Genomic DNA, 25,071 nt, shown 5'->3' with positions numbered 1-25,071 from the left:
CAGCTTCAGTGGACAGCAGGAGATGCCCAGAGAGGCAACTGTGCGCAGAGCACAGCCTCCAGTGCCTGCTACTATTCTGAGTGGCCATCAGAATATGTATTCGTAAGTATGCTTGGCTAGGGATTAGAAACTTTGGTATGACATCTGTGAACTTGTATAATAAACTAAACTGAAATGTAATCATTTTGTGTAGTCTCATTCATTCACTCTCTCATAGAGTTCCACAGCCTTATCACCTGGCTAGAGCCCCGGGAAGTAAATTTACCTTAACTTCATTAGCTATCCCTAAGGGAATCCAATAACATCTGGAAGATCACAGGCTGCCCATCCCTAAATCTTCTGTCTGCTGAAGACAAGAGCATATCCTCAAGATGCTTATTTCAGGAATCCAAACCCCATCATAAGCACTGGGGACTTCAGCCCAGCTTGGATCCCCTGAAAGGCAAGTTGGGCTGACAGGAAAAAACTGCAGTCTGCACAAATGACTTCCTGCTGTTGGTACAGGAGTGTCCTGTGGGGGGAAAAGGGGGTCTGTATCTTTCAGGAACATTTTCCACAGCATCCCACCATCTGCACAGTCACAGCTTCTGTGTGGATATGACCACCACTTCAGCTGAAGTTGCAGGTGTCCCTAGGGCCACCTGGAGGAGTTATCAGATCAGAGGCAGATGTAATATTGGAGGTCCTGCATGTGTGTCTGTCTGGTGAACCATATGGAAGGGCTGGGCTTGGGGCCAATGGTATGCACAAAAGCTGAGGCAGCAGGGCCCAGTGTTGCAGGGGCCCAGAGCAAGCTGCCTCACTTGGCCAGCCCCGAGTGCACGTACCAGTGCACCTACAGAGAAGCACACAGCCACTCCTTAGTTAAAAAAGAACAGCTTACAAAGCAAGTACAGAAAGGGAAGCACAACATAGTTGAATATATATATTTTTGGTACATTTATCTGGGAAAAAATACATTAGAAGTGTGAGGTCTAATTGGTAACAGTTTTTAATAGACATTTATAAAATCTTCTCAAACAAGCTATACAGTACTTCTGCAAAATAAATATTCTTTTATGTATGAGTATGTAACTAGAACATTGGCAACACGATGTATGGCCTCAGAAATATTAGTTCTCCAGGTTTTACAGTCTATGTTTCTCTGAGAGGGAGATTTGCACCACAGATTAGCTTCAGTCACCACCCTTCCATTTGGAGAATGCTTCTCTAAACACAATTTCTGAAATATTAAAATCCATACTGTTCATGTATATTATGGGTATATTTATAATTCACAATATTTTATTTCTAAAACCCACACATTCCTTGTGCTCTTTAGATTTCATTCAAGTTTCATGCAGTTCATTCCCCAACAGAGCCTGAAAGTGAATAATCCCCATCTTCAATTCACCCTTTTGCGAAGACTGGGTATGATCCTTTAAAAAATAGTCTCGAAGGGCTGTTTGTCACTTCCTGAACAGCAGTTAAAAACCAAGGAGATGCCTTGGCTTACTTGTAATACTGGCATGAAAATGAACACCTCAGTAAAATTTACTCTGATAGTCTATGCAGCGTTCCATTTTCTTTTACACAAGATATGTGTCAGTTCACTAGGTGCGCCCTCAGCTCTTCCAGTTCCAAGGGATACAGAGATCACCATCTTGCAGCACAGAATAGAAGTGGGAAATGCAGAGATGCATGCCCTGCAGGTACGGCAGTGACTCTTCCAGCAGCCTATTGCACGAATGGATCATCTGCACGCTGGAAACGCTGGGCTCCTTATAGAGCCGCTGGAGACAAAATTTCTCAGCAGCAGCCTTGATCAGTTTCTTTTCTAGCACCATTAACCTGAAATAGTAAACATCCCCACCCCACCCCGAAGTTATAAATACAAAAAAAAAAAAGCACAATTAGTTTGTGGGTTTAAAATTTTTAATGATCCTTTCTTCTGCAAAATCATCTTCCAGCCCCAGCCCCTCACTTCTCCCAAATTGCAAATAATCTGTTCAATGGATGGTGATCCTCAAATTCAGCTGTCCCTATAGGGATGGGGGTAAAGGAATATTAAAAGAAATAGCACAAGTATTTTCCCCTTTCTGACTTGTTTAATCCCCACACCCTCTCTCTTGGCCAACTCAAGTCCAACTTCCTGGCCAAGTCCAACTTGGGAGGGAGGTAACAAATCTGGTTAGTGATGGACTGGCACTGATGTCAAGCGGCGCATTAGCTCTTCAGTTCACTTTCCCCCTCATCCTGTGCGCACACACACACAGGACCTCACAGTTTGCGAACCTAGAGCTAAGAATGTAAGAGTTGGACAAGATGCAAGCACACTGCAAGCTTCCATGTTCCTGAAGCAAAAAACTCAACAGGAAAGTGTGCCAGTAATCACTGAGGTGAAGTTCACTTTGTACACACCCTTCAGAGAGTTGCCTTCTCCACAGCAGTCTCCTTGGAAATATCCTTGGACATCCCAAGATGTCAAGGCCCAAATGGAAAGCAACTAGCGTGTTTTACGTAGTACTTACTCTTCCTTTTTCCCCAGTTTTTCTCTTGCTTGTTGTGCTTTGGTGATGATAAACCACTGGAGGGCTACAGGGTCACAGACCGTTGGGATGATAAAGTGCCCTAGTTCATGCAGACTTGGTGCATACCTGTCGCTGCAATAAAAGAACGTTGAGGACAGTGCAAAGCAATTACCTTACTTCATGTACCAAAGGGCTTTGCTTAATGTCCAAAATGTTGTGTTTAACCTGAAAAGACAATAAGCCTTGGATATTCGAGGAGATGTGTGATCATCTAGTGTTTTGCCAAAGGCCAGCTCTTAGATGAAAAGATGAACACAACATTGAGAATATTGTTTCCATCAGATCAAGACAATTACATTAGTTCTGTCTCAAGTTTATTTCATTTCTATGCCACCCAATAGCCAAAGCTCTTTCACATTTAATATACGTTCACATTTAATATACTTTAAACTTCCTTAATCAACTACTGCATTATTTAGAACAGAGTGTATATAGGTAGAGCAGTGCCGACTCCAGATTGTTGAGGGCCTTTGGGTGTAACACCCTCAATGGGTCCCCACCATTGTCACTAGCTGCAATTGCTCTTCATCCTCTTTCTCGTCATTGCAACCACTTGCTTGCTTGCTTGACAGGTAGGCAGGCAGTAAGCAAGTAGGCAGTGGCATCTATTTCTCTCCTCGTTACCACTGTTGCCTGGGCCGGAGTGACAGTCAAGTGAAGAGGCAGGTTGCAATAATGAAGAAGAGGAGCAAGTCCAGGGGGCTCTTTTCAGTGGGCCCCTGCTAGGGTGTGGGCCCTTGTCAGGTGAGCAACCATGCCTACCCTTGATGCCAGTTAGTGTCTACAAATCTGGGCTTGGTTTAGTTGCCAGCAATTATTTGTGCTGGCGATCAACTCTTCCTCTTCCCCAAGTCTTCAGTGCACGCCACAAGACTCTAACGGGGGTTGGGGTCCTCTCATATCACAGGAACTTTAGAACAGGCATAAATGTGCAAGTCTTTCTGCTTCTGCCTGCTCTAAAAGATCAGCACTTGCATAAAAAATTCTGCCCTACCCTTCCTCTCTGGAAAAAGAGAATGGGAAGTGTTGTGCTGCTGAGCACTGGAGCAGACAGAAGCTTGTGTCTGATCCAAAGCTTAGTGCAACTCAAGAAACCTCCCCGAAGTTCTTTGTAATTCATAGAGCACTTGAGGGAAGGAGCTGGGTGCACCTAGCCCTGGCAAGAGAACTTGTGGAGGCCTGGTTAGAGAGGAAAAGGGATTGCAATGCTACTGAACAATATATATATCAGCATTTTACATGCAGCCTGCACTTCCCTAGTTTTAACTGACTGCATTTTTAAAAATTCTGGCTACTTTTCTATTAAAGTGCTAAACAGGAAACACTCTAAAATGTAATTCAAATGTTCATTAGACATCCAATGTGGAACTAGGTCATAAGTCCAGATTTAATGGGCAGTGACATTGCCTGTACTTACTCACTTGTCTGGTAAACACTGCAGGCAGGAGTGTACAGTAGGGAAGAATTTTAAGCACTGCGGATTGTTTTATTTTGTTTGTTTTTTTAAACCACAAGCTTGTAGCCCTCACGATTGTGGGTATGTGTCATAAAACGTGCAGGGAGTGGCGATAGCTCCATTTTCAGCAAATCTCTGGCTTGCGAAATTTATCTTGGTTAATAACCTAAATCTGTTTGACATAACATACTACCAACTGATAAAAACCGTTTACTTGTCCTCAGTTATTAACATATAGGCAGCATTGTAGATTACTCAGTGGTGCTTTAGGACCTGTATTTCTAAACATAGATCCATTTTAAGTCAATGGGAGTAAAATGCTTGCTTAAATTCAAATTCTTAACTTCTTTGTGGATCACGCTGTAAATATTTTCCTTTCTAGAAATTTGTGTTATCCAACTGTTTCCCCAGTGTATAGCTATCTTTGGTGTATTCAGAAATACTGTTTCTTCTTTCCCAACAATACACTCACTTAATACTGCCACACATGCAGCACAATATTGAGACAGAAGACTGTCTGGGCATTATAATCTTTCAATACAGGCAATCAGATTATTCCAAAACAGGGTAAACAATACAAAATGTGTGAATCAAGAGCTGATTTGAAAGATCAGAAAGGATATATACATTTATAGCAAATGAAACCATGGAAGCAGATGTGGATGACAGCACGAGTTGTGATCCATAAAGGCCCTGGTTAAAATCTTAATCCAGCCCTGAAGTAAAGAGGGAGAGATTAATTTCCTTCTAATTGCAGCCTTTCACATCTCTAGAGTGGTTCTGGCAAGGGACTGCTTTTCAGGGTATGTGTAGAGGGCTACTGCTGGGGGGGTGGGGGATGAAATGGCTCTGAGTGCAAGCTGAAAACACAGGGGCATTTCATATGATTTTAGTCAAAATAAATATTTTAAAAATTCAGCCAACTGTAGCACAAATAATAAGAAAAGAAGACCACTCCAAGAAACAAGATCTATTTTTGTAGAGATGCACCTTTGTAGAATCATTTGCAATCCACGGAGACTGCGAGGGTGAAATGGAAGCCTGCTGTTACGCATTCGGTTATAAAAGCCATCAAGAACAGAGTAATACTCTTCAAGCATCAGCATTGACTGCAGCTCTTCAATGTAAGTTATTTGTATGCCTCCCAAAAGATGGCTTATACGCTCCTCCAACAGCAGCACTTTTCTTTGAAGTGTCGAGTAACTTGGCAACCTTTCAAAAATCTGCACAAAATGAAAGATTTCCTTAAAAGCATATGACATGACCAAACACCTCCCTCCAAATCTCCAAAGGAACCAAAGCTTTAGAAATAGAAGGTTCAATCCAGATTTACACTGGATCAATTGCGCTGGTGGAAGTGAACCTCCTCGCCCCTCCTTCCTATGGCAGCCCCTCCAGTCCCCTGAAAATGCTACAAAGAGAGTCAGGAGACCCTGCTGAATGGCATGAGCTGTGATGTGGGGAGAGATCCCACAAAATCAGCCAGGGGGACCTTCTGTGAGTGGAGCCCTTCCTCCTGCGGAAGGCAGATCCTGGATCCAGCCCTATGGCCTGGTTCACGTGTCACGGCAGCAAATCACAGGTTAATTAACCATCTGCAGGGACCAGGTTTAGACATCATATTTAACAACCTACAAAAGGGCATTTGTAGACTGTTTATTCAGACTGGAAATGGCTCACATGCTCTGCGCATCCCCACAAATCTTGGGTTAATTAACCCATGTTTTGCCACTGTGATGTGTGAACTGGCCTTATATCAGCATTAACTTCTCAGTAGAAAATACAAAGGCCGCAAAGAACTAACAAGAGTTGTATTTAAATATATTTGCCAATTATGCAAATGTTCCTATACCAAATGTTGTTCAATGCTGAAACCTTCAAGATGGATGTAGATAGGCAATGCCATAAAGAGTAATATGCCTCCTATTTTATCTCTAATGCAGTAATAATGCACTGAGCAGTACTAATAACTGGAAAAATGAGAAATCATAATTGCAATTCGCTAAAGGGCTGATGCAGATGTAAATTTCTTCTTAACCATGGAGAAGAAAGTGGGAGCTAGCTGTAGGATAATGTACACTCAACATTTCTCAGGACCATGTTTAAGGGATACATCAGAAACAGCCTTAACCATGGTTCCCATTTAGACAGGGTTTGAAACTCACTAGGAATTTTTACACAACATTAAACTGTAAATGGTTAATAATAACTGTGGTTAAAGTTTCCAGAGGAGTGGCTGTGTTACTCTGTTGCAGCAAAAACAAAGAGTCTTGTAGCACCTTAAAAACTACCAAATATGAATCCAAGTACCATTCATTTCAATAGGTCTACTCTAAGTAGAACTAACATTGATTACAACCCATAGTTTTATGGGTGATGTGCTATATTTTAGGTTTGGAACAAGTAATTTTAGACATTAAGGCAAGGAAAGTCCATTACAGTACACAGAACTGTATTTAAGAAATCATTGACAGGTTTGGCAACAAGTTTACCCTTGTAAGTTAAGTTAATGCAGTAGTCTGTTGGTGCCAATATTTTGAATGCATGTGGTTTCTGGGATTTTTTTGTGTACTCCACAAATATATAAATATTAACTGGGTATTCCAACAAAAATCTAATTTAGTTACCAGTTCTTACTTTGGTCCAGTGGTGGTGAACATCCATAGTTCCTAGCATAACATGGCCTGTTGCACTCATGCCTGAACGGTCTGTAAATATCACTATGCGTCCTATTAGAAAGGGGAGGGGTTTTAGTCACTATTCACAGTTTGGGGTTTTTGTTTTAAGAGGGGGCATTTAACAAAAATGGGAGTAAGCCTAGGGCAGCTTTGCCCGACTGGATGCCCTCCAGATGTTTTCAACTTCAATTCCCAGCATTCTTGATCATCGGCCGTGCTGGCTGGAGCTGATGGGAACTGAAGTCCAAAACATCTGGAAGTCACAAGGTTGGGCAAGGCTGGTCTAGGGATTTCCAAATGTCCATTGTGTTACCACCTGCTGGAGATTTAGACCCTCTCGATGCCCTCCTCCTTTTTGTACCAACAGATATAACTTAACCCAGTTAGTTAATCCCAAAGTAATGTCAAGCGAGTGCTCTCAGTCATCAGTAACAGAGATCAGAAAAGGATGCAGGGGAGCACATTACCTGTAGGCATGTAAGCTCTGTGCTGTTCATGGTTTTACAGTTCAAACTCAGCACCCTGAGCTATGCCCAGAAGGAAAGCAGGAAACAATACCAGAACACCAGGTGTGTGCCAATATTTTGGGGCTAATGTAAAGTTCTGAACTACTGCTCAAAATTTTCTATGCAGAATAGCATAACGGTTCAACCCATTAAATGAACAAAAATAGCAACACGGAAATGTACCTTTTGCATTCCTTGGTGCGTCTGGGTTCTGTTGAGCTAACCGACTTAGACTGTGTAGCTGGCTACACCGATGCGCAATACCCCAGCTCCTCTGCCATCTAAAAATGGTATAGCATCGTTTAATTTGTAAGAGCATCTTAGGCACACAAGATGGACCGAGCTGGTTGAGGAAAGGCACTTTGAAATACCATTAGCAGACAAGCAGTTTGAAATTTTCACATGCATGTCAAACAAGTATTTTACCCAGATCTACATTTGAAATGGAAACTCTTATAGCTGTGCATGAAAGTCAGCTGCTCTATGAGAGCATAGAAAGGTAGGAAAAATAAAACACTGGAAATAAAAGTGTTGTATGTCTGAGAAGTTTCCTTATAAGCAGTAGCATCTGAAATATCAGACTACAGCTGCACTTCTAAAAATGCTTACTTGGAAGTAAGCCCCACAATAAATACAATGGCACTCACTTCTCGAAACAAAAAGGCATTGGATTTGGCTACAAGTGACTTATTATTGAATTATCAGTATGCTTCCTGAATTCATGCTAACTACCTAAACACCCCATTACGACAGACAGAGGACAGAAAAGGGATGAAGAGTTCTAGTCCTTCTTCCAACTTGACCTTCCATCCACACTCCCTGTCCAGCACTGAACTTACTGCTATGAACAGAGCAAGGGTAGGGCTAAACTTGTTTTTCCAAACTAGGTCCTTAGAAAAATTTAAGTGCTTTATAAGTGCACTGACCGTTTAAGCATTTGAACTAGTGTTGTAAATATCATACAACAAGGGTTGTACAACTTTTTCGGCCCCAAGGGTGCTGGATGGGAAGCTGGAGACTGCACACGTGTGTGTGCACAAACAGACACTCTTCCCCCCAAGACGTATACTCTCCCCTTGGAACTCTTCCCTGCCCTCCTCGACACTCTTCCCTGCACTCACTAGTGCTAGTAAGGGAAACCCCAGGGACTGGAGATAAGGAAAGGGTTTCCCTTGCTAGTGCCTCTCTCTGATGTATGGGGTGGGGTCCTCATGGCTCTGTGGGCCACGCTGGGAATGGTCAAGGGCTGCATGTGGATTGTGCACTCATCATACAAAGAGAAAATTGCCACATTGCAGCCACTAAACATACACACGGTGGAAGTGAGCAAGAAGTTCTTTCCAGGAAGGCACTTGAGAGGCTGCCATCAAACAGTGCAATCTTTTTACTAAACAGAAATGAAGTTATCCATCAGTTTTTATGACAGCTTTAATAGAGCACATTTGAAATACATTTGCTAGAGTCCATCTAATCCAAGCAGTATTGCTCCATTCACATTGTGTCTTATTAAAAATGTGCTTTTTCACCCAGTTAAGTTAATTTGTTACCTAATATCAGAGAGCTGTAGCTGATGAGAGAGTTCACCTTTCAAACGTTCTAGTTCTTTCCTGAGCGGTAAGCTATCCTTCAGCTTCTTTACTGCACTCTCCTCATTATTATCTAACCAGGAACTAGAAGAAACAACAATATGGATCACCAAGACATTTTAAAATCAGCAACAAACTAGGGAACTGTTAGGACAACCAGTTGTTAAAACAAAACTATAGGAGATAAACATCTTAAAGGCTATGTTGGACCCGCATAATCTTGCTTCAATCCTTTCTTAAATTTTGTTGTCCCAAAGATGGAAGGAAGGAGAAAATAACGTATGCTGAACTCTCCAACATATTTTTTGGGTTGGACACTAAAGAGTGAATTTGATCCCCAAGTTATCAAATAGGTTTAAGAATCCATAGTTCAAGGCAAAAGCTCTCCTTTTCTTTCCATTCAAATGGTACTGAGCACAGCTATATGCCTGAACGGATTTCAGGTTAAAATACTTTCGTGTTCAAATGATTTCAGAATGAATAATTAAAGTCTAAAAGATAACTTTTAAGGCTGTTTCACTGGCAGTTAGGCTGGTGAGTACAAGGGAGAGGGCCTTCTCAGTGGTGGCCCCACACCTCCGAAATCAGCTTCCAACAGGGATTCATCAGGCCCCTTCTTTGCAGGTCTTCAAGAAAGTACTGAAGACCTACTTGTTTTCACCTTGTGGGCTGCGGCTTTTATTGGAGTTATCCATTTTTATAGTATTTATTGAATAGTTATGTATTGCATTTTTATTATAATTGTTAGCGTAGTTTTTACTTGTTTTTAATGTACATCGCCTTGAGAGCATTCTACCCTTAAAGGCAGCCTAAAATCATTTGTAATAAACAACTACAATAATAAATCAAATGTATGATACATAAAATATTTGTTCTGTGGTAAAGCACATGCTTTGGACGCAGAATGTCCCAACTTCAATCTCTGACATCTTCAGATAAAAAAGGGTTCTTAAGTAACTGGGCTGGGAAGGATCTCTGTCTGGAACTTCACTGCGAGTCAGACAGTAGATATACCAATGGTTTCATAAACCATATATCTGCATATACCTCACATGCAGGTATTTGAATACCTGAGAGTAGTTTCCATTCTCTGGGCCTGCTCCAGTTCTTCCTCAGGATCCTTGAATCCAGTAAAAGAATAATATGTCTTGTCCCATTTGATAGGTCGGCTGAATGTTCTTTGTGCTCTCTGGTTAGACCGAGCATCCACACTGCCATTCAAGCTTTGCACATGCTCAGTAGATAAGCTACAGGAGTTCAGGATGTCTAATACTGTGCTTAATAGGTCCCTGGTGCGCAGAGTGAAACTGACGGCTCGAAATCCTGCAAAATACAACCCAAGATCAAGGTGGTATTTAACAGAAGGCACTTACATTGATTTGTCTTACAAAGATGATGCAAACCGTGGGGGCATTAATTTCATAGCCAGCTTCAGTCACAGTGCGAAGTCTGGTACATTTTATTAGTGATTTGACTTCTGCAGACAGTGCTTCTGGTTTCAGCAGATTAAGTCCCCATCTATCAAGATTGATTAAAAAAAATAGCCTCCACTGTGAAAAGCTTTTCCTAACACTATTTTAGATGAACTGCCCTACAAATCAGGACAAAAAAACACACACACTGCAATGTAAGCCAACATGTATTAAGTGCTGGGTACCAGTATGCAAAATGGATATACAAAGGCAAGGCACAGATGTATCAATGTATTTGCCCATTATCACACTGCACATCCTGCTCTAACAACTGTATATTACTCCTTTGATGGTAGATAAAAGAACATCTTAAAAGTGATTTTTCCGTAAGTCATCTTCAACTACTTATGAAAATATTTTCCCCAATAGTATGTCATTAGACAGAATATAGTAAAGGGAGAAATATTTAATACTTTCAGATCAAAACTCTCAGCTTAGAATCTTCTGATCTTACACCTTTTAGTTTCAAACAAAACTCCTACTGGTGTACATTAAGCAAAACACTAAGCAGCTTTATATACTATAATGTGGCAAAATGAAAAAAAAAGTTAAGGGTATATAAAGAAATCAATCCAATAACTAAATTAAGTTTTAACTATAGCTGCTTAATATAGCTTAATGCCTAGAAACATTTAACATCTCTATAAATGCAGGGAATGGTGCAGGGAATGCTGATCAAATTTGCAGATGACACCAAATTGGGTGGGATAGCTAATACTTTGGAAGACAGAAAGAAAATTCAAAGTGATCTTGATAGACTGGAGCGCTGGGCAGAAAACAACAGAATGACACTTAATAGGGATAAATGCCAAGTTCTGCACCAAGGAAAAAGAAACCAAATGCACAGTTACAAGAGGGGGGATACGTGGCTCAACAACACTACAAGTGAGAAGGATCTTGGAATTGTTGTAGATTCCAAGCTGAATATGAGCCAACAATGTGATGTGAGTGCGAAAGAGGCCAATGCTCTTTTGGGCTGCATTAATAGAAGCATAGCTTCCAAATCGCGGGAAGTACTAGTTCCCCTCTACTCAGCACTGCTTAGGCCTCATCTGGAGTACTGTGTCCAGTTCTGGGCACCACACTTTAAGAAGGATGCAGACAAACTGGAGAGGGTTCAGAGGAGGGCAACAAAGATGATCAGGGGACTGGAAACAAAGCCCTGAGAGGAGAGACTGAAAGAACTGGGCATGTTTAGCCTTGAGAAGAGAAGACTGAGGGGAGATATGATAGCACTCTTCAAATACTTGAAGGTTGTCACAGACAGGAAGGCCAGGATCTCTTCTCAATCATCCCAGAGTGCAGGACATGGAAGAATGGGCTCAAGTTACAGGAAGCCAGATTCCGGCTGAACATCAGGAAAAACTTCCTGACTGTTAGAGCAATACGACAATGGAACCAATTACCTAGGGAGGTAGTGGGCTCTCCCACATTGGTGGCATTCAAGACAAGGCTGGACAGCCATCTGTCAGAGATGCTCTGACTTGGATTCCTGCATTGAGCAGGGGGTTGGACTTGATGGCCTTGTAGGCCCCTTCCAATCCTACTATTCTATGATTCTAGTAAATGAAATAGGAGTTCCAGTGCTCAAAAGTGACTGAAAAGGTCTTTCTGTATTTAATTTAGTAAGGCAGTAAACTTATGGCCCCTGGGAGGGTATTCCAGAGGCAATAGGACTGGTTGGAGCCCCTTCTCCTGGGGCCAGAGAAAGAGAGAGAGGGGTGCCACTGGTTAGGAGATCCAACCTTGGAACCCCCTTCCCAGTCCCTCTGGAAACTTCCACATCACTTACCTCCCTGAAATCAGAGCTCCGACACTGGGAAAGGTAAAGGGGGAGGATCAGGGGAGGCCCTCCTTGTTCCCAAATATGTCTCCAACACAGGGAAATTTATGCCAGCCCTGGAGCTGACATAAATAATTTTCCGTTCATTGCTTGTAATGAGAGGGGAAATAGGTTTTAAGAAGTGGAACAGGAAGGAAGGGAGAACACCACTCTCTTATTCCAGCCCTGATGGCATGAGCCTGGCAGGGCTGTGGATGCTATGGAGGATCTGACGGAGCACTCCACATCAGGCAGTAGGAATGCTCTGTAAGAGGGGAAAAAATAAAAGTGCCAAAAATACCTGAAGCCCCAAATGATTCTTGGACATCAGAAGGGTTTTGTTCTCTCTCCCGTACATAAAAAGTGAATCGAGTTGGTTTAAAAGACCTGAAACCTGGTTTCTGGAGGTTCTCCAAATACCCATTTAATCTCTTCAAAGAGTTTTCATTGATTTCCTGAAAGTAATCACCAACGCAGGAATTACTCAGTTCTGAACACTGTGTACGTTAAAGCATATATACACGGATTAACATTGTTTGGTCAAGACAACAGTGCTTCAGCGTATACTTACATGCAAACATACATTCTTTTAACAGTTTCACTCTCCATTTCACTGAGAGCCAGTGTGGTGTATTGGTCAGAGTGTTGGACTAGGACTGTGGAAACCCAGGTCCCAAAATCCTCTTCAGTCATTAAGCTCATGAAGTGACTATGGTCTGTTGTAGGGTAATTTGATGGTTGTTTTGGGCATGCTGGGAGTTGAAGCCTTTTTTTTTGCCTAGACATGCATAAGATTGCATCCAAATTCTTTCTTCTCTTTCACAAAGGGAATCCCTCTTTTAAGAGAAGGGCTATAGCTCAATAGCAAAGCACATGCTTTGCATGTAGAAAGTTCTGAGGCTCAATCCTTGGCATCTCCAGACAGGGCTGCAAAAACCCCTCTTAAGCCCCGGAGAACCACTGCCCACTAGTGTCAAGTAGATGATACCAAGCGAGATGGCACAGTGGACTGACTCGCAAGATAGTTCCTAAAGGTGGTGCTTGCTATCTACAGTTTTCAATCACATTTAAAATCATTCACATTTAAAACAATTTAACTGATTTTAAATTGCTGATCAGAGCCCCCTGTAGTCAAATAAGGGTGTAATCCCATGCACCTTTGGACAGAAAACGTCCTACAAATCCCAGCATGCCCCAGCCAGCATGGCTGGGTGCCTGAATGCTGGGAGTTGTAGGACTTTCCAGCCTAAACATGCATAGGATTGTGACCTAAATGTTTTAATCTAGGAATTGACCAATCTTTACAAACCTGATTCTAGGGCACATACTCTGTTCACTCAGGGTACTGGCCAGGCCCACTGGACTTCATCATTGCTCTGCGTGATCTGAGAAAGCACCATAGGACACACCAACACATAGGGATGTGCGAATCCACCTCTATCCGGGATTGGTGGGTGCCTGCTGAAGCGTTGCCCTCGCTCAAGGCCTCCCCAACCTGTGCTCGAGCCCCCACAAGCTTGGTGAGCCACCCGCAGTCACCCTGGACCCCATCCAGCGAGTGCCCGCCATTTTGATGACTTGGTTTTTTATGGAAAAACGGGAGTTAAAAAAACCTGTGCGTATTTAAATATGCACACATTTGGGCCTCGAAAACTCAAATCTATGCAATATTAGAGGCATAATGCCTCTAATATTGTGCAGATTAAGCTTTCTTGGCTTAAATATCCGCATATTTAAATATGCAGTTTTTTAGCTCCCTTTTTTCATAAAAAAAACAAGTTGGCAAAATGGCGGGTGCTTGCCAGACAGGGTCCGGGTGAGTGTGGGGAATGTCTGGGAGGGCGCCCGTGACATCCCTAGCACTGGCTGAGGCCCCGTCCTGCCTGATCGGCTGTCAAGAACAGCTGACTGGGCAAGATGAGGAGGAGGAGGCGCGGAATACGCCCCAGCCGCTAGCCATCTCCTGCTTGTGAGCAGGAGATGGCTAGCGGACGGGATGCCATCCAAGGCCCTGTCCTGCCTGTTCAGCTGTCGAGGAGGAGAAGGCGCTGTGCACACCCAAGCCGCTCTTGCCATTGGGGTGCACACGGTCACAAGTCTGAGCTGTTTCTGGCTGCTTGCTGAGCTCTTGGGCATTTGTCGTTGAGTCCGTCAGTGCCCTGGAACTCAGCAAGTGGGGGCTGGGTGTGGGGGATTTCGCCAGCTTCCCAGACTAAGTTGGGTGCTTGCGACATCCCTACCAACACACCCCTGCAGCGGTAGTGGTGGGCAAGCTAACCTTCTAGATTTGACCACCAATACCAATCTTCTCCTTGAGGGGCCATCATAAGCGTCCAAGGGACTGCACAGTTCTCTGGAAGACGGTATGAAAACCACTGTGAGTGTAAAACAGAATGCCAATTTCAGATATAGTGACCCAGCTATCATTTCAGACAGATAATAATAAAGGAGGACATTCCACAGGGTGGCAAGAGAATACCTCAGCACAAAAGGACTCTTATTATTTAGCACTGGATGGAATGATGTAGCTTTTATCATATCTGTATATCTCTCTGTTTATTAGAAAGTTATATCCCATGAATTCCTTATAACAACGTATTTACTGAAAAGTGTAGCCACAAATCTCAGATTCACAGCAAATATTTAAAAATTAAGTGATAAATTAGAGTATGATTATAATACCATGTATCTAACAGTGCAAACGTAGGCACTTAAGTCAGTCTACTCAGAAATCAGTCCCATAGTTCCCAGGTAAGTATATATAGGACTGCATCCCAGACCACTAGAGAGAAAAATGTATTTTTACCCTTTCTTTAGGATGCTGGCCAAAGAAATCTGGATGCACTGCAAAATAAAATGGTCGCAGAGCATTGACAGCATCAGCCCCTGATAAGGCTCTTCCCTGGATAACAAGCTGCAGTGGTAGTTTCCTGTAACACAACCTAAAAAAATGTAAATAAGAGTCTTATTAAGCAACCCAATGGACCAGAAAATGCTGCTTAGATAAATGATATATTACAATAAAGATGGGAAAAATTGTAAGAGCAATGAAGCTGGATTTGGATTGCACACTGACAGATATCAATGAGGGCAATTCACAAGTCTATTTATAACAGTACTATTGTCATTTCATCATCATTTATTTATTAGGCAACCAAGTACAAGTTATAGCCAAATGGACCAACAACAGACACAGGGTATTAACAACAAAAATTCTATCACTGGGTTAAAATTCAATATATACAAATCTTCAGTGCTTTACAAGAATATGTGATTGCAGAGACCACTAAAGAAAAACATTTATCCTCTTGGGCTGTTCTGAGTTGGGCTGCTTTTACTGCAAAATGCCTCCTCTTTAATGAGCTTCTGCCATGCATTAAAAATGTGGTTGTTCAGGCAGGCATTTGGGGTGGGTTAGGGTATTTTAGAAAACGTTTTTATTGTAGAATTTTATTGTTTTAAACTGTTTCATGATACGCTGTACATCGCCCAGAGTGGCTGGGTGACCAGCCAGATGGGTGATTAATAAATTTAATAATAAATAAATAAATAAATAAATAGGCAAACTTGGATGTACTTGACAAATATTTAATTTTATCCATATCATCAAGGTTAGCTACAGGTGCTAAACATCTCATTAAATATTGATCTCTTGGAATTTTATATAACTTGCAATATAGCACATAGTGTATTGTATCCTCAACCGCATGACTGCCACAAATACAGAAGCGTTGTTCCCTGGGGATGTTCGTATATCTTCCTTCCTTAAATTAGTTTTCATTGTCTGGAAGTGCAAGGCTATAAAGCCATTGAGAAGAAAGGGAAACGTGAACTCTGACAGGTATTTCTCCTCTCCATGGTGTGTTTTTAGGGAGGAAAATCTGGATACCCTAATTGCTTAAATGTCCAACCTACCATAATATTCCTGCATCTGTTCTTTAATAGATTTGCAGCTGTTCTGTATATCACTAGATGCTACCATTTTAGGGTCCAGCCCAAATTTCTTCAAAGTTGCTTCACATCTTATTAACCAATTATTTTTAACAGTGGAATTTCTCTGCTCTGCTACACAATGAGTTATTAGTTCATTAGCCGAGCATTTCATTTTGAGGAAGCAGAAGAACACAGTATGCCAAATAAAGTATATTATTGGTATTACTCCGACTTCTGCCCATAAATAACTAGCAGGTGTACCTGGTGGGAGATCCAGTAATGCTCTTAAGAATGTATTCTGTAAGGACTCTAATGAACATTTCTCAGAGAAACTCCATATCTCAGCCCCATATATAATCTGTGGAATGACCTTTGCAACAAAAACTCTAACAGCTGGAACAACTAAATTACCTCACTTGGCTTTAGCAAATTTTAATACTGCCTGCATAGATTGTTGAGCCTTCAGCTTAATAGCTGACAAGTGGCCAGTCCAGGATCCATTCTGAGTGAAACAGAACCCCAAATAATTAAATTGGTAAATCTGTTCCAGCTGATGCTCATTCAGTATCCATTTATGTTTGGGGGAGAGGGTACCAAAACCCATAACTTTAGTCTTTGAGTAATTTACATATAGTTGTTCCTTGTTACAAACATCCCCCCAAACTTTCAGCAGTCTTCCCATGCCTACTACATTCTGAGATAAAAGAACCATGTCATCAGCATATAATAATATATTGAATTTCCGATCCCCACAGACACAGGGAAATTTGAGTCACTGGCTGGCTGTGCAATTATATCATTTACATAACGTTAAACAAAAATGGAGGCAGCAGGCATTCTTGCCTTACGCCTTTTGTTGTTTTAATCTCCTTTGATAGTTGTCCTTCTTTACAAGCTCTTACTTGAATCACTGTATCAGAATATAAGCTCTTGATCAAAATCAATAGATGTCTATTCATCCCAAGCCTCCATAATTTATGCCACAGCCTCCCTCTGTTTATTCTATCGAAGGCTGAGGTCAAATCGACAAAAGCTGAATAAAATGTAAATAAGAGTCTTATTAAGCAACCCAATGGACCACAAAATGCTGCTTAGATTATATATTACAGTAAGGATGGGGAAAAATTGTAACAGCAATGAAGTTGGATTTGGATTGTGCACTGACACATATCAATGAGGGCAATTCACAAGTCTATTTATAACAGTACTAGTAAATATAGAATTACATAAGTATAAATGTGTGGCTACTGCTGGGGATCTTCCATTCTTCCAATCCAAGACTGTTAAGAGAGAGTGTGGTCAGGACAACAACACCATTACATTAAGTCACATATGAGGATTGCCCCAATTATAAATATATTCCTGGTTGCCACCAAGAATTGTTCTCCTTCTATCTGAGGAAGTCTCAAGCGTGTAAAGGAGGAACTCCCAGATGCCTACATTCTATTTGGTATGGTTTAGCTACTCTATTATGATGACGAACATTTTATATCTGTGGTTTTGACCATGAGATCTAAAAATTTTCCATTTTCAAACTTAGGTGGTAATGATCAGGTGGTCTTGGACTACAAGGGTGCTAAACTAGGGCTTTGCTGTAGAACTACTCTGACAAATCTGATGCCCTTGTGAGTAAATAATTAAAGTCAGTGTATATCTTATACAGTGAACACATTCTTCTAGTGTAGATCCTTATCCAGTGAAAATGGCACCATCCACACAGAAGAGGGAGTTATTCACAGGCTTGTGGGGACCACAAGCTTTAGGGGAAAACTTTTAAGGGTGGGGGAGATCTCAAACAGCAGAAATAGGCCAGAGCAGTCTCTCTGACCACAGAATGTCTTGTGGGGTGGGGAGACAAAAGAAAACCAGGGGGAGGTGGAAGTGAATGGAGTAATCTGGAAAAGGATATGGCTGGCTGGAACCCTGAACAGGAGTCCTCCACACTGCAACTCATTGTGGGTGCCATGTGTATATGATAATCCCGCAAAAGTCTTTGGGACCATAAAATACTGTATTTCGGACAGCATAAAAGACTGATAAAAGCAGATGCTTCCAAGAGAGCTTTGTCAGGCCCCCTTCTCTTCCAGTCTTTAGGTGTGGCTCAAAAACCTTTTTAATTCCACAAAGCCTTTGGCAATTGAGTTTAAGCTGCTGCTTAATGTTTTATGTGGTGCATCTGAATATTTTTGTAGTTTATAACCTTATTTTTGTTTTATTATTTTATCTTGTAAATTGCCTCAGGGGGATTTTATTCTGAGAAGTGGGATATAAGTGATGATAAAAATCAGAGAGCTTGTTCCAACGAATAAAGTGAATTGAAATTCTTTCTAATAAGATGATCTGAAACATTATTTCCAGGGAGACCAAGATAAATATAGCATACTTCCGAAGATGTGTGTGCTAAACATTCTTGAGATGATCCACTAGCTGCTTATGGATTCAGTGCATGTGCAAAACTGGCTCATTCACAAGAGTTTCCCATTCATTTCAATAGAGGGGCTCAATTCGTGTACACAGAATTTAGCCACCCCTTTGAAATGGTGGGGAAGAGCACACACACGAGGTTAGCATGCATACCTGATCACATCTGGATCGGAGAGTATTTCTGATATGATTGGCTGCCGTCTCTCCAACTGTGTTTGAAAGCTCCAGTCTAACCTTCAAGTTAAGTAGGGTAACGTGTGTCAAATACACATCTTCTGATTTTTAAAATTCTTTTTAAGGATAAAAGCATGAACTTAGAAGAAGCTCTTGGGTCCATTAAACGTCACAGCTAAATTTCTGAAACTTACAGTGCAATCTTATGGACATTTACTTGGATGTAAGTCCCACTGAGTTCAATAAACCTTACTCCCAAATAAGCGTGAATAGATTATATAGTCTTGGAGGGTGCTAGAATATTCTATAAAATGCAGTAAGTGGCAGAAGGAAAAAATGTTCTTCAACAAGTGAAAGTGCTCCTCAGCTTTTCCCCTACCCCTGCACGCTGAGTACAGCTGAGAACAGGCTCATCGGTGGACAGAAAGATTGCTGCAGGTGAAGTATAGAAGATTTTAAATGACATGTTGAATGGAGAATGAGTAAGGAACAAATTTCTAAAGTTAAGTGGAGGAACCAGTGCTCTAGACCAGGGGTAGGCAGATTTCAGGCTTGCAAGATCTACTTTGTTTTTTTACTAGAACCCCAAGGAACATGAACTGGAGCCAGGTGCTAGATGGTGGCTGAGGAAGGAGGCAACATAGAATTAAGGAACAGATCACAGTTCTCTTACACAAAACTCCACGCCTAGTCGTCGTCCCCCCAGCTTTCTTCTGATCTACCTTCTGCCCACTCCTGCTCTAGAAGTAAGAGACATATGGAAGGTACAGTGGAACGTATCTAGGGAAGAATAAAAGAAGGCAGCTACAAACATTATTGTTGCCCTATGGAACTATTCTGCTAATATAAGATCAGGGATCATATGATACAAAGGTAAGTAGGTAACGCATCATACACATGGTTTAAAAAAATGACAAATTTATCTCAATAACGAGTAGCAGTATACGTCCTATCCTCACCAAAAAACAACAACATAGTTAATGTGAATCCATCTCTTATGAGAAAAGTACTTAGTATACAGTATCATCATTATCTGTTAAGATAATAGTGGAATAAAACAAGACTTTTGTATGCTTTGAAGACTTGTGTAAACATGCCCAGTAGAAAAAGAGAGGAAAACAAATGCTATGTGAAAACATTTGTTTAAGATTCAAAGATTAGAATAATTTACTTTTTTTTTTTTATAAAAGAACAACCACAAGACAAAAACAAACTCAAAATTTAAAATTCCAGGAACTGAAGTCATCTTTACTTAAAAGTAATCTAAGAATTGAAGTACTGCAGGTTTTTGTTTTTTTAAAAAGTAGGAATACAGCCACCTTACCTTCTCACTGTTCCCCAATGGCAAAACATCTCAATGCTTAATCTCGATTCCAAATCGCCTCTAAATTTCTTTAAGCAAAGAAAACGTATTAAACTTCAATAATTAAAGTGCTTCATTTTGTACAGTTTTTCTTTCTAATAATGCTTATACTTTAAGCAACAGAACGTGTGAAATTAACATCTGGTTTTATGTGAAAACGCCTACTATTGAGGCAGCACAGGTGCAGAGCCCATATGTGTGATGCACAGGGACCACGAAGAGGAACTATAATTTCTGAACAGCAGTGGGAACAATCTCCTTAATGTCATTGTGGTGCTAGCAGCTTGATAACTGTACAAACTCATAAAGAGAGTATGTGTGTGTAAAAAAAGTGTAAACGTGATCATTCCTGTCCTAATTTTTAATTGCAGCTGCTTTATCCAAATAAAATGGTAAGATGAAGTTGATCAAGGGTGCAATCCTATGCATATTTAGATAGAAAAACGTCCTACAACTCCCAGCATCCCTCAGCCAGTTGTAGGACATTTTTCTGTCTAAAATGCATAGGATTGTGCCCCAAACCAGATTTCAAGCAGTTTATGGTCTAAGTTAATTTCGCTCTGAAGGAAAACGTTAGGGGGAAAGTAAAATAAAGATGTTCTTGAATGTTAGAGGCAGAAACAGGTAGCCTTGCTATGCTTCCTTTTTTTTTTTTTTTTTAAAGGACTACATATGTAGACATGTGGACAATCATTCATACTTTCATGTACTTAAAAAATCCCTGCTCCAGACAGAGAGCTTCTCCACACCAGGCTTTATATCTTACTGGGGTTTCTGCTTTCGGATTCTTCGTGTGATTAAGAATGGCTCCTTACATGGGTTAACATGGGCTTTTATTCCAGGGACTTCCTTTGTCTGCAAATTCTACATGTTTCATTATATAGCCACTAGATGGCACTGTGGTACAGTGGAACTGTGCAATTACACACGACCATTAAAGTGGATTAATATATTACAGCAGTTTCCTCAATCTTTTAAAAAACGGGGTAAAGGTCAGAAAGCACAGGAGACACCCTGGAGGTTGACATCATGGACCCGCAAACTTCCTTGAGTAATCCATTACGAGCGTGCAATAAAAGCCTTGCATAGAAATGCCCAGAGAGAAAGAGAGAAAAATGTATTGGTAGTAGGAATGACTGCAGGAATCAGAGGGCCTCAAACACAACTGTTCGGCACACAAAGAAGTGAGGGCTCAGAAGAAACTCCACCCACTGTTGCTGCTCCCAATTCTACACGAGCTGCCAAGGTTCAAAAACAATAACTAACCCTCAGCACCCCCTAGAATACATAACATTCCTTCCCCCTTAGTTAACACAGTCTTTTAACCAACAAGGAGGAACCCTTTCACGGCACGGTCTCTGCAGTCAACTAGTAGGTGTAGATTGCTCAGATGACTTCCTTTCAGTAACTGCTGTAGGTAAGGAATATTGCTCCCATTGCTTAGTGGTTCTGGCACTTCAACAGGCGATGAGAGAAATTCAACACTTCCAGACAGATCTTCAGCAGCTACCTCTGCTGATGACAACCCACCCTGGCCAGAATGCCTTCCCAGCTGGTCAACATGGGGATGCCATAGTGGCCCAGCTGCACACTGGAATTTGTATGTCACACTCATGATGGGCGCTGATAGGTGGCTGCAACAGTCATACTAAAATCTACACACATGTATTAATTGGGTTGGGTACTAGACAGTACTAGTAGCAGTACTAGTTGGATTGGCTGCTGTACAATAGCTTAGACTTGTCCAGGATACAGCTTGAATTACTCCAGGAACCTACAAAATCAGTTTGCCCATAGACCATGGAAGGGGCAGAAAAAAGTTGAACATTATGGGCAATGGCAATTTATAATACCACCTCAAACTTTCTGAATAGCAATATTTATACAGGCTCATACACACAAAAGGGAAAAGTCTTTGTACACATATGAAAACCTTTCAGATACTTCAGTAACATGAACTGGAACTCTGTGTTAATCTGGATTTTAAATAGAAAAATATTCTATTATCCAGTGCGAGCTTTCCATTCTTCAAATGGAAATGCTTACTTTCTTTAAACTCCATAATTTAAGAAAGTCTGTTTTAATTTGAACACTGACAATGAACTTTTCTATCATAACATTTTTAAAAATAATGTGAAGCCAATCTAAAAAAGTAAACTGGAAAAAAATCCCATGGATGAACACTCACAGGTCTAGGTAATAAATCCTGGTTTCATATTCTGTTTTAAGGTAGTATTAACCATGCTAATGTTGGCTCTGACGCACCACTTAATCACACTAAGGGGCAGAGGGTGAATTTGTGCTGGAAAGAAGAGATGATAGCAAGAGAAAGCATAATTCTGCAGCCTGCTCCTAACACTTATAATGAAAGCCACTGTATGACCATTTCCTCAGAATTTTTAATGTGCAAGAAAGTTTGTGTTATCCAAACTTGAGAGATCATTTTATCACTGATGAAGAACTGAAAGACTGTCATCTACTCAAAGCCAACTCAATGAGAATCTGGCTGCCCACACTTCTCACGCAAGTCTAACCATTCTGTCTATTACAAGACCACACGAACAATAAATTGACTCTAAATGACTAACGTGGGCTACAAGTCCCTGTCAGTGTTCTGTTTCAAAGTAATTTAGGGTGCAATCTTATGCATGTTTAGGCAGAAAAAAGTCCTACAACTCCCTGTTAACCGTGCTGCCAAGAAGAACGATGAAAGGTTTCACTGCTAATAATCAGTAGGACATTAAAACTATGAAAACGACAGACAGAACATTAGCACATTTTACAGTGTTCTAAAAACAAGATTTAAAAATCTTCAAATGGTGTTTCATAAACTATCCAAATTCTTTTGGCTTGCTCCCATTTCTCAGGAAGTGGCTCCATCTCTCTGGCCAAAATATGGCAAAGGCTACCTCAAATGTTCAGAGAATAGCATTTAAATTTGGCATGTAGAGAAATGAAGATGCTCATGCAAAACTTATGAATAAATAAATATGTTTCTTCTAAATAAGATTTTTAAATCTTTCATTGAGTTTGTGTGGTAGTCAACCTCTCCAAGCTTTTAAGATCCAATTGTAGTTAAAAATAGAAAAGGGTTAGCTGGGGAATCAGACCATGGTTACAAAATGGAAATTTAAAATGCAACCTTTTTGCACTCAACAGATCACACTTCAGACAAATGCCTTTTGGAGGCTGTACTGTGCATGACAGGGCGAGAAGACCAATAAACTATAGACTGAGAACAACACTAGTTAGTGTCTTATGGTAAAAGGGAGAAGTCTTCAGGTAGCCTCTATGAACTGGCAATGTGCCATAAAACACGCTGATTACACACTGATTGGCTGGGCAAAAAGTTACATTTTAATAACACAGCTGCAGCTTACAAAAGCACACAGCACACTGCCAAACACGCTGAATGACCCAGTGCCTCTAAGATTCAGAACTTTGACATGCCAATCATCATTATACAATTATTTTGAAGAGATAAGAGTTATGCTCCCTGGGGCCCCTATCTTTAATTAGACAGTATTTTCACAGTTAGGCATTTGCTTTCTTCCCAAATGCCCGGCTAAGTGTAATATAGAAACTTCATTACGGCTACATCTGTAATCAGCGATCCAGTTAAGAGCTCAATCCTAATCATGTTTATAAGTCCATTTGATTCCAACAGGACTCACTTAAATCTGAAGAGAAACAAGGATTTGTACATCATTGCTTTTAAGGCTGCTGCATCTGCAAAACAACCCAGTTAAGCAGAATGCCACTCAAAGGTACTATTAGGTCTTCTTAGGGTACAACCCTATGCATGTTTAGACAGGAAAAAGTCCTACAACTCCCAACATTCCCCAGCCAGCCATGGTGGGAGTTGTAGGGCTTTTTGTCTGTCTAAACATGCATAGGATGATGGTGAGTGTGTGGTGGGATTTACTAAAGGCACAATCTCATGCATGTCTAGAAAGAACACAGTTCTACAACTCCCAGCATTCCCCAGCCAGCTGTGCTGGCTGGGGAATGCTGGGAGTTGTAGAACTGCGTTCTTTCTAATCTAAACGTGCATTCCTATGCAAACGTGCAATTTGCACCCTACATTACTTTGGAACATAACACTGACAGGGGCTTGTAGCCCACGTCAGTCATTTAATCCGTGTTTCTTTGACAGAGGCCCATGACATAAGACAACTGGTTCCACCGGTGCAACGTTCACAGCAAAAACAGACAGGCCCTTCGCTGGCGAAATCCCTAGTATTTTTCCTAAGGATGAAAGTACAAGTCCACCGAAGCGCCCCAAACGAGACCACGGAACACTTGCCCATCCCTCGCCAGCCACAGCCACCATTCCTGCTTCCGGCTACAAAACCGCCACTCTCCGTCCCTCAAAGCCAGCCCGACAGCGCAAACGCCCTGACGCCCCACCTCCGTTCGCCGCCCCAGGGTGGGCATATCCCGACTCTCCACTCCCTGCAGACGCGCGCCGCCCCAAACCTCGTCCCCGCTCGCCGGCCGGCCAGGCGGCCAACAGGCGCTCTCGCCTCCGCGGCACCGGCGGCTCACCTCCGTCGTCCGGCCGCAGCGCCTGCTCCTCGAGGGGACTCGGCCCCCATCGCCTCGCACGGGAAAGGCGCTGACGGGCGGGCGGGCTCCGTCCGCCGACGGGGGACCTCCCGGCGGGTCCCGGGAGGCACCTGAGAAAGTCCAGTGGGCGGAGTCGACGGCGTCACAGCTCCACCTCCCCTCCAACGTCAACACACAGCCGCCATCCTCCGCCTACAGAGAGAGAGAGAGAGAGAAAGTCGCGCGCGCGCGCCCCCGCCGTCTGCGCATGGGCAGAAAAGGCTGATTTGTCCCTTCCCCGCACCCGTTCGTGTTGAAGCGAAGCAAAGCAGCCCCTCCAGCTCAGTTTAATCAGCGTTTGCGAAACCGGATGGAGGGCGGCGGGGATCTTGCACCTGATCTACCCCGAGGCTTCGACTATGTTGTGCCACTATTTAGCCCCGCATCAAGCTCTTTGTACTGAGCGTAGGGAACCAGTCCCTGGCTGGAGCCTCGGAACCTGCTTTCATTTTCAGGGCTCGTGTGGGGTCAGTTCAGAC

The 25,071-nt window shown here is 41.9% G+C and overlaps 1 protein-coding gene across 5 annotated transcripts; it reads right to left on the bottom strand.

Annotated features, from left to right (window-relative positions):
* Positions 1–893: 893 nt before the first annotated feature.
* Positions 894–24,773, bottom strand: TCAIM (T cell activation inhibitor, mitochondrial). Of its 5 annotated transcripts, none has more exons than XM_084858249.1 (11): positions 24,533–24,773; positions 19,946–20,013; positions 14,897–15,032; positions 12,392–12,545; positions 9,867–10,119; positions 8,758–8,880; positions 7,394–7,491; positions 6,664–6,755; positions 5,017–5,249; positions 2,511–2,642; positions 894–1,830 (listed from the first exon to the last, which is right to left on the bottom strand). In XM_084858249.1, exons 2-11 carry the CDS (start codon positions 19,972–19,974, stop codon positions 1,605–1,607), a joined length of 1,476 nt encoding a protein of 491 aa, XP_084714375.1. In that variant the 5' UTR covers positions 19,975–20,013; positions 24,533–24,773; the 3' UTR covers positions 894–1,604. The 5 variants fall into 5 exon arrangements, with proteins under 5 accessions (XP_084714375.1, XP_084714374.1, XP_084714373.1 ...); XM_084858248.1 differs by lacking the exon at positions 24,533–24,773 and adding an exon at positions 24,395–24,481 and having other exon boundaries at positions 913–1,830; XM_084858247.1 differs by lacking the exon at positions 24,533–24,773 and adding an exon at positions 24,291–24,395 and having other exon boundaries at positions 913–1,830.
* Positions 24,774–25,071: the final 298 nt, after the last annotated feature.

This window comes from Heloderma suspectum, chromosome 5, assembly GCF_057233095.1.
Source record: "Heloderma suspectum isolate Gila_16-S chromosome 5, 16-S_ref, whole genome shotgun sequence".
Lineage (NCBI taxonomy): Eukaryota > Metazoa > Chordata > Lepidosauria > Squamata > Helodermatidae > Heloderma > Heloderma suspectum.
The sequence above is the reverse complement of the archived record's forward strand: the minus strand, read 5'-3'. Positions and strand labels throughout refer to the sequence as shown.

What these genes read in the sequence shown, in the direction of transcription:
- TCAIM (XM_084858248.1), bottom strand. Translation starts at nt 24,421, where the DNA reads ATGCCCACCCTGGGGCGGCGAACGGAG. An exon ending in TTCACCACCACTGGACCAAA is followed by an intron (nt 5,250 to 6,663) that starts GTAAGAACTGGT and finishes CATTTTGTGCAG; the next exon opens with ATTTTTGAAAGGTTGCCAAG. An exon ending in AAACTGGGGAAAAAGGAAGA is followed by an intron (nt 1,831 to 2,510) that starts GTAAGTACTACG and finishes TTACTATTTCAG; the next exon opens with GTTAATGGTGCTAGAAAAGA.